We start from the raw sequence: 12,751 nt of genomic DNA on the forward strand, positions 1-12,751 counted from the left end.
AAGGCAATTGTGAAGAGCTGGGAATTGGCCAAAGGCCTGACACCTCAGGGGGTTAGGGGTCGCTGGCTTTGATGACTTCGAATTGACTGGGATTGGGGGTGGTGTTGGGATACCTGGGCACAGATAGTTGAATAAATATGAAGGATTCTGTGCTCCAAGGCCGTGACGGGCCATATCTACCCACCACACTCTCTCTTCCACAAGTGCACAGATTCAGGCCTGCACACACCTGCACACATACAATATGTCCCCTTGCAGGTGCTGTACCCCTCTCCCCACTTGGCTCCCCTGGAAGCCCCCACTTCTCACCTCTCCCCACCAACTGCAACCCCCACCCCAGCACTGTCATTCCTAACCCCAAAGGCCAGCCTTTCTGCCAGCGCAGGCCTCTCCAGGTTAGAGCTCTCTTAGGGACCCTTTCCTTTTGAGAGGAAGAAAGAAAGAAAAAGGGAGGAAAACCAGAAAGAAAGAGGAAAGCAGAAGAATGAAACTGGACCGAAGGGGCAGTGGTGCCTTGAGCTATCTCACTGCATTACAATGAATATGGACTCTATTAAGCTCCGTTCTGCCTGTTAGTGTTTCCCAGGGCAACACAGCCCCCATATGGCAAGCATGCAGCAGATTAGGGTAGGCCCCTGGGCCTCATTGAAGGCTGGGGGGGCTTGACTGGCAGTTGAGCCCCCTCCCACCTCCCCCTACTCCTCACACTTGACACTGCCTGTGTTTATCTAAAGCAAGGAGGGGGGGGGTTGCATTTGGAAGGGTTTTTGTCCAGCTCTGAGAGAGGGGAGAGGAGGCTGGAGGCAGGGTGGGTTGAGGGAGGTTGAGGGAGGAAGGTGGGTGGAGGTGGGGTGGAAAGGGGATAGGCAAGGAGGGAAAGCCTCATAAATATTCAAGAGGAGTGGTGAATGGAGAGAGAGAAATAAAGCAGATGGAATTCGTGTTAAAGAACAGCACAATCACCCTGTTTTGAGCCCTCCAAAAACAAAAAAAAAGAAAAGGGAATGGCTTTCTAGGAGTGTAGAAGCTGCGTTTATCCAATTAGCAGGGTTGTCAAATTGAATTTATATGGAATAGGGTGGGGGAATTGAGAAGGGAGTGTAGAAGAAAGGAAGTGGTTTTCCTTTTCTCTTAAGGTTTGTGGGTTTCCCCCCACCACCACCCTTTATGGCTAGATTTTTAAATTTCCTTAAAGAGAAATTTAAGGAATGGGTATGTGTGACAGTTACCAAGGAATGGGTAAATGTGACTTCCTAGTAACTTTTTCCTCAAGTGGTAGAGGTGGGATAGAATTAGATCTGTCCAGTGGGCAAATCAAGAGACCACATCTTCCCTTTACTCATAAGGCAGAGGTGGCTTCTCTGGGGATTCCTCCCCAGAACCAAGATGGTGTGTCTAGATTCTTTCTATCCCCTTCCATGGATAGTGAAGGGGTTCACCTACCTGAGTGGAAATAGGTTCTGTCCATGTTGGTTAGCAACTTGTTATAAATTTTGGGTTCAGTGAATGAGGAGCCCAGGTTGGGCAAATGCCACTTTGATTATTTATTTATTGCCTTCTCAAAAATCATCAGTGGGTCCCCTGTCTGTGGTGTTCATCTCAGACTCTTTTCCGTAGTCTTCCACAGCATGACCCAATCTCAGTTTCTTACCTTGCCTCTTTTCATTCTTCTGGAAGTCTCCAAAATAGGGTACAAGTTCCACAGGGGAAATAGAAGAAATTCCACTGGAGTACCAGAAGAAAATATTAGAGCTGCTCTTAAGGTTGATTTCTGTCTAAAAAAGGAATAGGAAAGAAATTCAGCTTTCCTGATATTTAATACAAGGGTTGACGGTGGTACCTTTTGTCTGTATATCACACGGTGATGTGTCACAACAGTAGCCAGAGATCTTCTCTGCATCATAGTGGAGCCCTCACTTGCTTATTCACTCCTCAGTTTTCCTGTTCTCTGTTAAGTGGGTTTACAGATTATATAATTTACTTTTGACTAAATTAATGCTCACAAAAGGACAAGTGGCTTAAAGAGATTGCTGCAAAGAAACTGGGGCTGAAGAGTATACAGCTAATCCAAGCATATGCTAACAGGAAAAAAACAGCAGAGCTGACCCTCTTCAAGCCATTTAAGAAAGTAAAAACAATGCTAATGGAATCCCATCTGATGAGAAGTCAACAAAATAATTAACATTCAACCAGACCGTTTGGAAGAAGTTATATCCATATCATTACTGATGCACCTAATCCTAAACAGGCTTTCTGTCTTAAAGTATTAGCTTTAATTACATTATAAAACAATCATGATTAACATGTTATTAAAACATGGTTTCACTTTTACCTATACTCTTTTTAAATTTTAGTTCGGCAGCCCATGCATTTAATTTATGAATAAATGTGAATGGGTTAGGGATATTTGCCCAGAATATTTTACTCCGAAGAAAACAAGATCAGAAAAGTTTGGAGACCACTGTTCAAGATAAACCTTCTGTAACAGCCAAACTGCTTGATGTACCAGCCTCCAGATAGACCTTTCCCACCAGCCCTGCCCTCAGCTCTTTACATATGCACATCCCAAGAGGCCTTCCAAACCCTTTATCCAGGAAACCTTTCCTAAAGACCCAATATTGAAGATGCTCCCCTTTGGAGCTAGGCCTTCTGAAACACACGTGACCTGTGTCACCAGGACTGGAGAGAAGAGAAACAGTTCTCTAGCTCTGGTTCTCTAGCTCTTAACAGCCTTTCCCTAGAAGTGACACATGACGTGTTCGCTCACACTCGATTGGCCAGCACTAGTCACATGGCTCTAAGCCATCTGCAGAGGGTGCTGGGAAGCGAGGAGCTCGTGGAGATTTGCTGAACACTAGCTGACTTAACGTCCCAAGCTGTACGTTCCTCAGGACAGAATCCATCTTTTAATACAGTGACTTGCCTACTGTCTTCTATGGTAGATCACAGTAATATTTTTTCTACCTGATAGTAGTGAAATCACAATATCATTTTTTAATAGACACCCAGACAAAAATCTGATTAAAGAATAAGCTAGAGGGGCGCTTGGGTGGCTCAGTCGGTTAAGCAACTGCCTTCAGCTCAGGTCATGATCCCAGGGTCCTGGGATTGAGCCCTGAGTAGGGCTTCCTGTTCAATGGGGAGCCTGCTTCTCCCTCTCCCTCTGCCCCTCTACCCTCCCCCCACCAACCACCGCTTGAGTGTTCTCTCTCTAGCTCTTGCTCTATCTCAAATAAAATCTTTTAAAAAGAAAAAGGAATAAGCTAGACATGTATTTAGAGGCTGGCTAGAGCATGACTTATACTTAAGAACATCAAAGTTTTGTTATTCTCTCCTGTTTGACATCAGAGCAGTCTGGGTAGATGTTCTAGATATTAGTCTAGAACTGCATTGCCCAGTGTGGTTACATTAAAAATTCAGTTTCTCAGTCACATTAGCCACACTTTAAGTATTTGATAGCCACAAGTGGCTAGTGACTAGTGCTGATAGTGCAAATGTAGAACGTTTTCACCATTGCAGAAAGTTCTGTTGAAGGGGATTGTGTGAAGAGCAGTAAGAGATTGTTCTAGATTTGGATATAAATGGTAAAAGAATGAAAATGACCACAGAGAAAGTTACTCTTTTTCTGTTTTAAAAAAAGATTTGTTTAAGAGAGAACGAGCATGTGTGCGTGAGCAAGAGGTGGACTGGCAGAGAGAGAGGGAGACAAGCAGACTCCCTGCTGAGCACAGAGCCTGACATGGGACTCAATCTCAGGACCCTGAGATCATGACCTGAGCAGAAACCAAGAGTCAGATGCTTAACCAACTGCGCCACCCAGGCCCCCCGGAGAAAGTTACTCTTATAGATAACGATCCAGGTAACATTATTTTTCTGCATAAGAAAGTAGATTCAAAAATATTCCCAATTTAGTTCTAAAAGTAGTTCTAAGCAGTTGGTAAATATGACCTCAGAAACTGCTGGGAGGCAGTATTGGGATAGTAGAGAAAGCCTGGGACTGAGTCAGAAGGCCTGACTTGGAGCCCTAAATCTCTCTTAATTAGCTGGGAGACCTTCTGCAAATCACTTAGTCTCTCTGCTCCTTGCTTTTCTCATTTATACCATTCAATACCCAGAGATGTTATTCTAAGCTATTATTTTATTTTCTCTGAGGTCCCTCCTAATTTAAAATCTTTCTTTTTAATTAGGTCTGTGGGTAAAAGTACAAGTTTTTAAGTAAAAATGACCTTTCTTAAACCCTTCTCCTAAATCTATTTAAACTCCTATATTCAGCCCTTTGGGAACTAAATTCACTTGTTTCCCAGGGATTTCCCCCAATGCCACTCCTCTGAGCAGGAGTGCCAGCCTCTTTTTTGAGGCCAGGGGGCTACCAGCACCCACCGCCACCCTGCCCCCCACCACCGCCTCCCCGCAGCCACTCGGCATCACCTCTTATGAGCAAATCTTCTCCCTGCCTTCAAAGACCTTTGGGAAAAGTGAATCTTACTCTATAGAATTGGGATCTTGCAAAAAACAAACAAAGTAATTTGGGGTCAGAAATATTTCTTTTTTCATGTGGCTAGCCCCCCTCAACCAATGGAACAAAAAAAACTTTGTCCAATCTTGTTCTTGTCACTGAAAAGAATGCTTTTTTAGAACTAAGTCTTTCTATGGTTTCTGCTAGATCACGTGTCTTTCCATTTCACTCATCTCGGTTATTGGCCATAGGATATCCAGAGGGTGTGCTTTGTGTTTAAGACCACGAAGGCTTCCCTTTCTTTCCAGGACAGCTGCAGTGTCCTGGGCGGCCAGGGAGGAGATGCGGCCTCCTGTGCCCTGGTCTCGCCTGTGTTCCAGCCGGTCCTCTTGGGAGAAGGTGGAGCTGGCTGCCGCCTGCTGCTGGGGGATTCACAGGTGTTTGTCATTTTCGCACAAAATAAATACTCCGAGCCTATAATTTCTCATTGGTCTCAACCCCAGAAGTGTATTCTGTTGTTGTTGTTTTTGGAAAGTTTCGAAAATGTCTGCTGGGTGGAGATAATTTCAATGGGAGCAAGTATGTCAGCAGTTAAGTTTCTCAGACACATTTTCCTTTTGTTTTCCGTGTCCAGATAATCCTTAAAAATAGCAAGGACCTAGGCCTCAGTGAGGAATTCATGTCAGAAATTTATTCTCCCCTCTGTTTTTGATTTTTTTTTTTCCTTCACCTCTCCTCTTTTTCTGAGAAAATCCGTAGAAAATAAGAAAATCTACTTCTCATTGCCAAGAAAAATAATGGGCCTTACTGTTGCCTTCATCCAACTTTGAAATTGCACCTTGTTCATTTCACAGTGGGACAAAGTCACACTGCAAGTAGGAATTCCAGTTAAGCCTTAGTTGTCTTTTAGTTTTATCGTTACAACAAAATTCTCAGAAATTTATATCTTTGGATGATCTTTCTAGACCAAGCTCACTAGGTAGCTGGGTCCAGGAAGCAACTCTGTTTTCCTGGTTGCTAAATAAGATGCATCATAGCTACAGCGATGCCCCTTCCTCCCTATTTTTGTCATAGTTTTGCATTTTGTGAAGGAGACTCCGTGTGACCTGCTTTGGGGTCACCAAATGGTATCTGTTTACAAATCTGTCGTGGGGATTAATGCGTTAACTCCTTTCCCCCTCTTTAGATACCTGCTTCCTCTTACTCCGTTTCTGTCCCCAGATACATTCTTTTCTCTTGGTTGCTTATAAAAGTGGATTGGTGACTGGCAGCAAAAGTGGGGTCTGTTTCCATTTTGAATCCTATAAATTACCAAGGGTGCAGAAGTAACAGTAATTGTTTGGCCGGTCCTCATTAAGCAGAAGGGGGTCTGGGCTGAATTTCCTCAGTAAAACCGTTGTGGACTTTACAACCCGAACACCTCTGCAGCTACCCTGTGCTCAGATAACTAACAGCCCTCCTGTCCTGTTTGTCTGTTTGTCTTCTTTTTGCCCTTTATTCTTTGTGTTCATTTCCTGCCTCTGTGCCCCTTTCTCCTTCCTTCCCTTCCTTCCTTTCTTGGGGCAGGGACAGAACAGGAAACTGGAGCATGTCATGATCAAGTTCCCTAAAATCCTTTAATTGGTAATTCATTCAGTGTTCTAGATAAATAGGTTATTTCATTGGGGAAAAGTAGAGAATTAGAACAAGTATCTGGAAAATCGAGAGGACACCAAAACTTGCCTTTTGGTATTAGTTTATAAATTTGTTCATGAAATTTTCCTCTAGAACTCACTGTTAAGATGCCTCACTGTTCTATATCACCCTTATTCCAACTCTGTCTGTTAAGCGCCCCACCGGGTGCAGAGCAGTGATAGAAAAAATATGAAAAGGCTCCTGTTGGGGTTAAAAGTATGGAGATTTGAAAAGATCTTCTTGGAGTCTCTGAGACCTTAGGATTCATCAGTAATATCCCCTAAACTAAGGGTTCAGCATTACGCATATGACGGTGCTGTCCACGATAGTCTGGTAGTGGCAGCATGGCCTGCCATGTGGCCGTGGACATCTGGCCTCCTGCAAGCACATCGTTCCCGACAGGTGTGTGAGATGCTCACTGCCCGGACCCTGGCGGTGGCTGCGGGTCCCAGCCCCTCTAACACTGGGCTCCCCTGCCCTCCTTGCTGCCCGTACATGGGGCAAGCCTCTAGCACTCGTGCCACAATAAAATCCCCTTCTGGCTCAGGGGAGCTACTTAAAAGAAGCTTCTTTTAAATGAGAAATGACAGGAGAGTGTTCTTTGGTCTTGCAGCAGCTGTTCAGGTCAACATCTTGAATGTGGCCGGCTTGTGTGCTGGAGGCAAGGGGCAGGGGTCAGAGCCAGGCCCTGTGGCAGGCAGCCTCACTCACCGGGGCCATTTCTCTCTTCCTCACAGCAGAGTGGTGCAGGGGATCGTAGTACCTCTTGGAGTGACTCCGCTGGCTTATGGGACGTTGGCTTGGACCCTTTGTGACACCGTGCTACATGGGACGATGACAACTCAGAGAGAAAAAAGGCCCGAGGTCACCCTCGCTTGCCTCCTCTTAGCCGCAGCAGGCTGCTTTGCTGACTTGAGTGAGTGCCTCCCTTCCCTTTCTCAGCCCACCCCTCTTGCAAGAACACTTTGTCCCCTTGTGTCACATTCAGTAGTGACCCTTTTTAAAGGCCTTCCTTTTCCTGAATTTCAAAGAACACTTCATTCTCACCGGCCTTCGGAGATACTCTCAATAATGCAAGATGAGAAATCATCTTGGCAGCCTCATATTGGTTGTACTTTAGAATTTTAATCATTTCAAATATATACCAGTGGAGGAAGAATGATAATAACTACCTTTAACGGAGCACTTACTGTATAAGATTATGGCAGGCAGTTGACATGCATTGTTTGTAAGCTTCACAACAACCCTGGGAGGCAGGTGTTACTAGCCCCATGTTATCGGTAAGAAACCGAGACACAAAGAGGCTAAAGTGACATGGCTCAGAAGCAGTGGCACTGGGGTTTGGGCCCAGGTCTGTCCAACCCCAAAGCCTAAGCTCTCGCCTTTGCTCCCCGCTGCCACTCCAGTCTGCCTTCTGAGAACTAGTACAGGCTGAGGAATGGGCCCAAGCACCGTGGAGTTCTTCAGACGAAGATCGACTCCTCCCGGCCGCCCGGCTCTGAAAGGCCGCCTGGGTGCTGTGCTTCTAAAAAGGTCATGTTACTGGTTTCAGTGGGGGTGTTCGTTCATGGCTACGTCCCTGTTCTTCCTCCAGACCAGGTCCCTCAGGTCACTGTCCAGCCTTCTTCCACGGTCCAGAAGCTCGGAGGAACGGTGATCCTGGGCTGCGTCGTGGAGCCCCCGTGGATGAACACCACCTGGCGCCTGAACGGGAAGGAGCTGAATGGCTCAGATGATGCTCTGGGCATCCTCATCACCCGCGGGACCCTTGTCATCACTGCCCTCAGCAACCACACCGTGGGACGGTACCAGTGTGTGGCCCGGATGCCTGCAGGAGCCGTGGCCAGCGTGCCAGCCACTGTGACGCTAGCCAGTGAGTGCTGCCCCTTTGCTCCTCAGCCACAGTGCACTCTCTCTCCCATTCTTTCTCTCCCCCAGACCATTCATACCCCTTGTCGGTAGTGTTCATATGAAAGGGGGCCTTACAATTTGAAATTTCAAACCAGAGAGTGGTAGCTGCCCAGCAGTCCCCAGTGGTGGAGGACAGTTGTGCCCCTGGGAAGCTGCTCTCTAAGAAGGGGCAGTGTGTGGAGTGAGTGTCTCAAAAGAGGTGAACTCTACATGGTTGAACTGTTTCCGTGCCACGCCTTTCGACTTTCCCTCTAGCTGTAGGTGTGGTAGTGCCCGCTCCTCCCCATCTTCCCCACCCTCCCCGCCCTCCCCGCCCGTGCCCCGCACTCCGTCCTCCCCGCCCTCCCCATCCTCTCTGTCCTCCCCGCCCTCCCCACCCCCTGCCCTGCACTCCGTCCTCCCGGTCCTCCCCGCCCTCCCCGTCCTCCTCCCCTCTCCGTCCTCCCTGTCCTCCCCGCCCTCCCCGTCCTCCTCCCCTCTCCGTCCTCCCTGTCCTCCCCGCCCTGTGCCCCGCACTTCGTCCTCCCGGTCCTCCCTGCCCTCGCCATCCTCTCTGTCCTCCCCGCCCTCCCCGCCCCGTGCTCTGCACTCCGTCCTCCCGGTCCTCCCTGCCCTCGCCATCCTCCCCGCCCTCCCCGTCCTCCTCCCCTCTCCGTCCTCCCTGTCCTCCCCGCCCTGTGCCCCGCACTTCGTCCTCCCGGTCCTCCCTGCCCTCGCCATCCTCTCTGTCCTCCCCGCCCTCCCCGCCCCGTGCCCTGCACTCCGTCCTCCCGGTCCTCCCTGCCCTCGCCATCCTCCCCGCCCTCCCCGTCCTCCTCCCCTCTCCGTCCTCCCTGTCCTCCCCGCCCTGTGCCCCGCACTTCGTCCTCCCGGTCCTCCCCGCCCTCGCCATCCTCCCCGCCCTACCCGTCCTCCCCGCCCCATGCCCTGCACTCCGTCCTCAGGGCAGTTATGGTCAGAGCACTTACAAGGCCATGTGGAGTCCGAACAGAGCTGCCCATCCCACACTTGGCCTCCTGTCTGTCTGAGGGCCAAGCGGATTCCAAATGCCTGACAAATAAATAGTAGAACACAATGAAAAGGAAAATGTGTGACAAAAGAGTAAAGAGAACAGAAAAGAGGATGAGATTGGGGTACAGTTTGGTCCAAGGAGGATGCCAGGTGAAGACTTTATACTACTCTTAATTTGTAATTACCACTTGGGTACATTACGGTGCCCAGGTGCAGAGCACACATCGCCTCATTTTCTACCCACTGTACATACAGGAGACGAGACTCACTGACGAAATAAACTTCTGAAGGCTGCAGGGCAGCCCCAGCATCTGTCCTTATAGCTGAGTCTAGAACCAGGAAATACTAAGAATGACCTCTTCCTCCTTGGAGCCTTGTTCCCTCATGACCTAGCAGGGTCCCCTTACCCCTGACAGCCTTGCTTCAGACTTCCACATCACCATCCTCATCACCCTCCTGAGCGATGTGTGTTAGGGCTCATGCCTAAAGCAGCAAACTTCTGAAATGCTCCTTGAAGGTTGGCTGGGGTCCCTGGGGTGTACGAGGCATGAGTCCTAGAGAAAAGCGGTAGGAGATGGGGAAATAGACCAACAGGGGAGAAAAGACCTCTGCCTGCCCTCCTGAATCTCAGGTCCCTGAAGGGACTTCCCTCTGTGAGAGAACAGAGGAGAGCCTGCCGGCAGTGTTCCTGTTTTCTTGGGAAATAGTCAAGCAGCCCTGCCCTTTTCTCAGAGAAGGGAGAAGGCAGGGCGGGTCCTCAGCTGCCCCTCCAGGGCCCAGGCTGAGCCTGGGCTGCATCCTGCCACCTCTCCACACAGTGGGAGCCATTTTCCTTGGTGACAGAAGAAGCACATTGAATCTGAGCCCCAGGCCCCTGGGAAGCAGGCTGTGCATGCTGGGTGAGGGAGGCAGATCCCGGGCCACCAGCTGAGCCCTCCCCTCCACCTGTGCGTGTGGGGTGTGAGGAGGAGGGTACCAGCAGACTTAGGTGAGGAGGGTTGAGGGTAGGGAGGGGTCATCTCATCATACAAGAAGGGCTGAGGTCAGAGCTACTCTCCTACCATGATATTGCTCTTATATTTTTCAATTGTAATGAAAATGACAGAAAGCACAGAGTTTATAGAAAAAAACATTTCCCCTCAGCCCACCATCGTCACACAACCACCATTTACCATTTTGGAGTATACCCTTCCAGTCTTGATCCATACCCATACTTTCTTTTTTTATTGAAGTATATAATTGACATACAATATTAGTTTCAGGTGTATAACATAGTGATTTGATATTTGTATACATTGTGAAATGGTCACCACTAAGTCTACTTACCATCTGTCACCACACACAGTCTATTACTAATTGTATTCCTTGTGCTGTACATTATATCCCCATGACTTATTTTATGACTGGAAGCTTGGACCTCTTGATCTCCTTCACCCATTTTTCTACCCTCCCCCCCATCCCAGAACCTCCTTCTCCTCTGGCAACCAGGACTCTATTCTCTGTGTCCACGAGTCTGGGTTTTGTTTTGTTTTGTTTTTTAGATTCTACCTGTAAGTGAAATCATGGGGTATCTGTCTTTCTCTGACTTATTTCACTGAGCATAATGGCATGCCCATACTTTCACACTGTCCTAGTGATCTGCTGAATATATAGCTTCTGTCCATACTCTCTCCCCTCAGCATTGTGTGGTAAGCATTTTCCATTGGCCATATGACCATATTTACTTTTCCTTTTCTGTTGAGTATAAAATGCATCCAGTAAAGTACACAAAGTGCACTAATAAGTCAACATCCCAATGCATTTTTCATATGTATGGGTAACCACCACTCTAGCAGGTTCCCCCATGCCCTTTACCTAGTCATCTGCCCCCCTCCCCACCCCAGCCCACAGCAGAGCAGGGTCAGAGTTACCAATGGCCCTCAAACATCCCCTGAGTGGCTCTACCATATGTACTGAACCCTTTTTCTATTGCTGGGCCATTAGGTCACTTCCAGTGGTTCATTATTACAAGTAAGATATGCCTTTTAGTAGCGTTCATGCCTTTAAAGGATAATGCTCATTTAGGAGGGTTGCTCATCTGCAGATGGTCAGCACATGTCTGTGAAGACTCAGGAAACTCCATAACCATTCATTTGGCCTCATTAGGAGCCAGGCTGAACATTTTATTTGGAGGAAGGGATAGTTGGAGAGTAGTAGATTTACGTTGGAGCCCTCCTTCTACTTCAAGGTGTATCTGTATGAGGAGAGACCATTTTTTGCCCTTATTGTAAAAAAAATTCCTGGCCACCTCTTTCTGTGGTGCTTGAAGGGATCTGCAGTTGACAGTGAGGACAAAGGGGAGGGTCTGATTGCATCCCAGAAGGCCCAGTGAGAGAAGAAGTGGCTTGTGCAGAAGCCCAGTGAGTCTTGCTTGAAAGCCAAGAACTGTTGGCTTGTCGTGGAGACATGAATCAGAAGTGAAATGTTTGGGGCTGACTGGAGGGTTGGAGAAGTGCTGGAAATGAGGAGAGCAGGCTCCGAGGGACTGTGGCCATGGAGTGGAACTGCAGCCTCCCCAGCTAGGAGGAGGCAGGGGGAAGGCGGGAGAGGCGGCAGAACGGGGTGCTGTCTTTGGGCTAATGCCATGGGGGATTTGGCCCAGACTCAGCAGTTAGATTAAGTTTCCGAAAGCACATTCCTGAGCAGAATGGGGGCTGTGTTTTGCTGGTTGGCTGATGGAGGGAGGCTGAGCGGTGAAGGGATTACCAAGGCATGGTGTGCATTTAGAGGCAAGGCTGAGCGGTGGCGTGCCTGTGCACACGCACACCCCCCGCCCCCCCCACACCCGCCCACACTCAGCACTTAAGGCTTCCTTCTCCTCTGGCCTCTTTTTCCTGCGTTCAGATGTTCATCCTCAGACAAAGCACTCGCTGTTTGGTCTACCTAGCAAGGTGCTGCCTCCTGTGTCTTCGTGAACTCCTAGATCCCTGGGACCTTTCGATGGTGGGGGCTTGGACCTGGCTTGAGGATTCAGGGGTGTGGAGGAGGCCTCTAGCAAGAACTTCCCTGGTCCAGACCTCTTTGACTTAGATGCTGGGGGCTGGGGGTACGCTTGGACTTCACCCCTCTCTGTGGACCTTGGCTTCTGGTCTTCAGGTAAAATGGAACCCATGTGGATAACTGCCGTCTTTGCTCCCTGTGGAGGTGTCCGTCCCACTCTCCTCTCTGTAGAACTTCTTCTCCTGTTGAACCTGAACTTTATTTGTGGTAAATCTCTTGCTGCTAATGCCTCACTTCAGACCACCTTGTCTAATTCTTGCTTTTCAAAATACTTTGGACTTTGATCTCCTTTCTTCCTTTCTCCTTTTTTACAAGCTTTACACCAGGAGGCCAACCACTCTCCATGGCTCAAGTATTCCCAGTCTCTGCACCTGAACCAACAGCAGACATTGCCAATGGACACCATATTCCTTTTTTCTATACTCTGATTCAGCCTTAGAATTGTTCTCAACCCAGCCCAGCAAGTAATCACAATTCAGCAGAGCTGCCATACAATGTGAAAGCTGTTTTCTATTCCTTACCACTAATAGCTCAAATATACTCCTACATAATTCTTCATTTTTAACGTTTTCCATTTTTTTACTATTTAACTCTCCCAGTTTTCCTATCATCCCTAGCTCGCATTCATTGTTGGTAACTGGGTAGTAATTCTATAACTGG

The 12,751-nt window shown here is 48.3% G+C and overlaps 1 protein-coding gene across 9 annotated transcripts in view; it reads left to right on the forward strand.

Moving 5' to 3' along the window:
- The window catches only part of BOC (BOC cell adhesion associated, oncogene regulated), a 71,031-nt gene that overhangs the window by 28,352 nt on the left and 29,928 nt on the right, over positions 1-12,751 (forward strand). For 3 of the 9 annotated variants that reach the window (XM_078066107.1, XM_078066097.1, XM_036107182.2), the window contains 3 exons: positions 4,765-4,893; positions 6,868-7,046; positions 7,725-8,003. In XM_078066107.1, coding sequence (XP_077922233.1) covers positions 4,799-4,893; positions 6,868-7,046; positions 7,725-8,003 — 553 coding nt within the window. In that variant the 5' untranslated portion in view covers positions 4,765-4,798. Of the gene's footprint in view, positions 1-4,764; positions 4,894-6,867; positions 7,047-7,536; positions 8,004-12,751 lie in introns of those variants that run through there. The other 6 variants (XM_078066126.1, XM_036107185.2, XM_078066132.1 and 3 more) reach the window with 4 other exon arrangements.

This window comes from Halichoerus grypus, chromosome 1 (genome assembly GCF_964656455.1).
Source record: "Halichoerus grypus chromosome 1, mHalGry1.hap1.1, whole genome shotgun sequence".
Lineage (NCBI taxonomy): Eukaryota > Metazoa > Chordata > Mammalia > Carnivora > Phocidae > Halichoerus > Halichoerus grypus.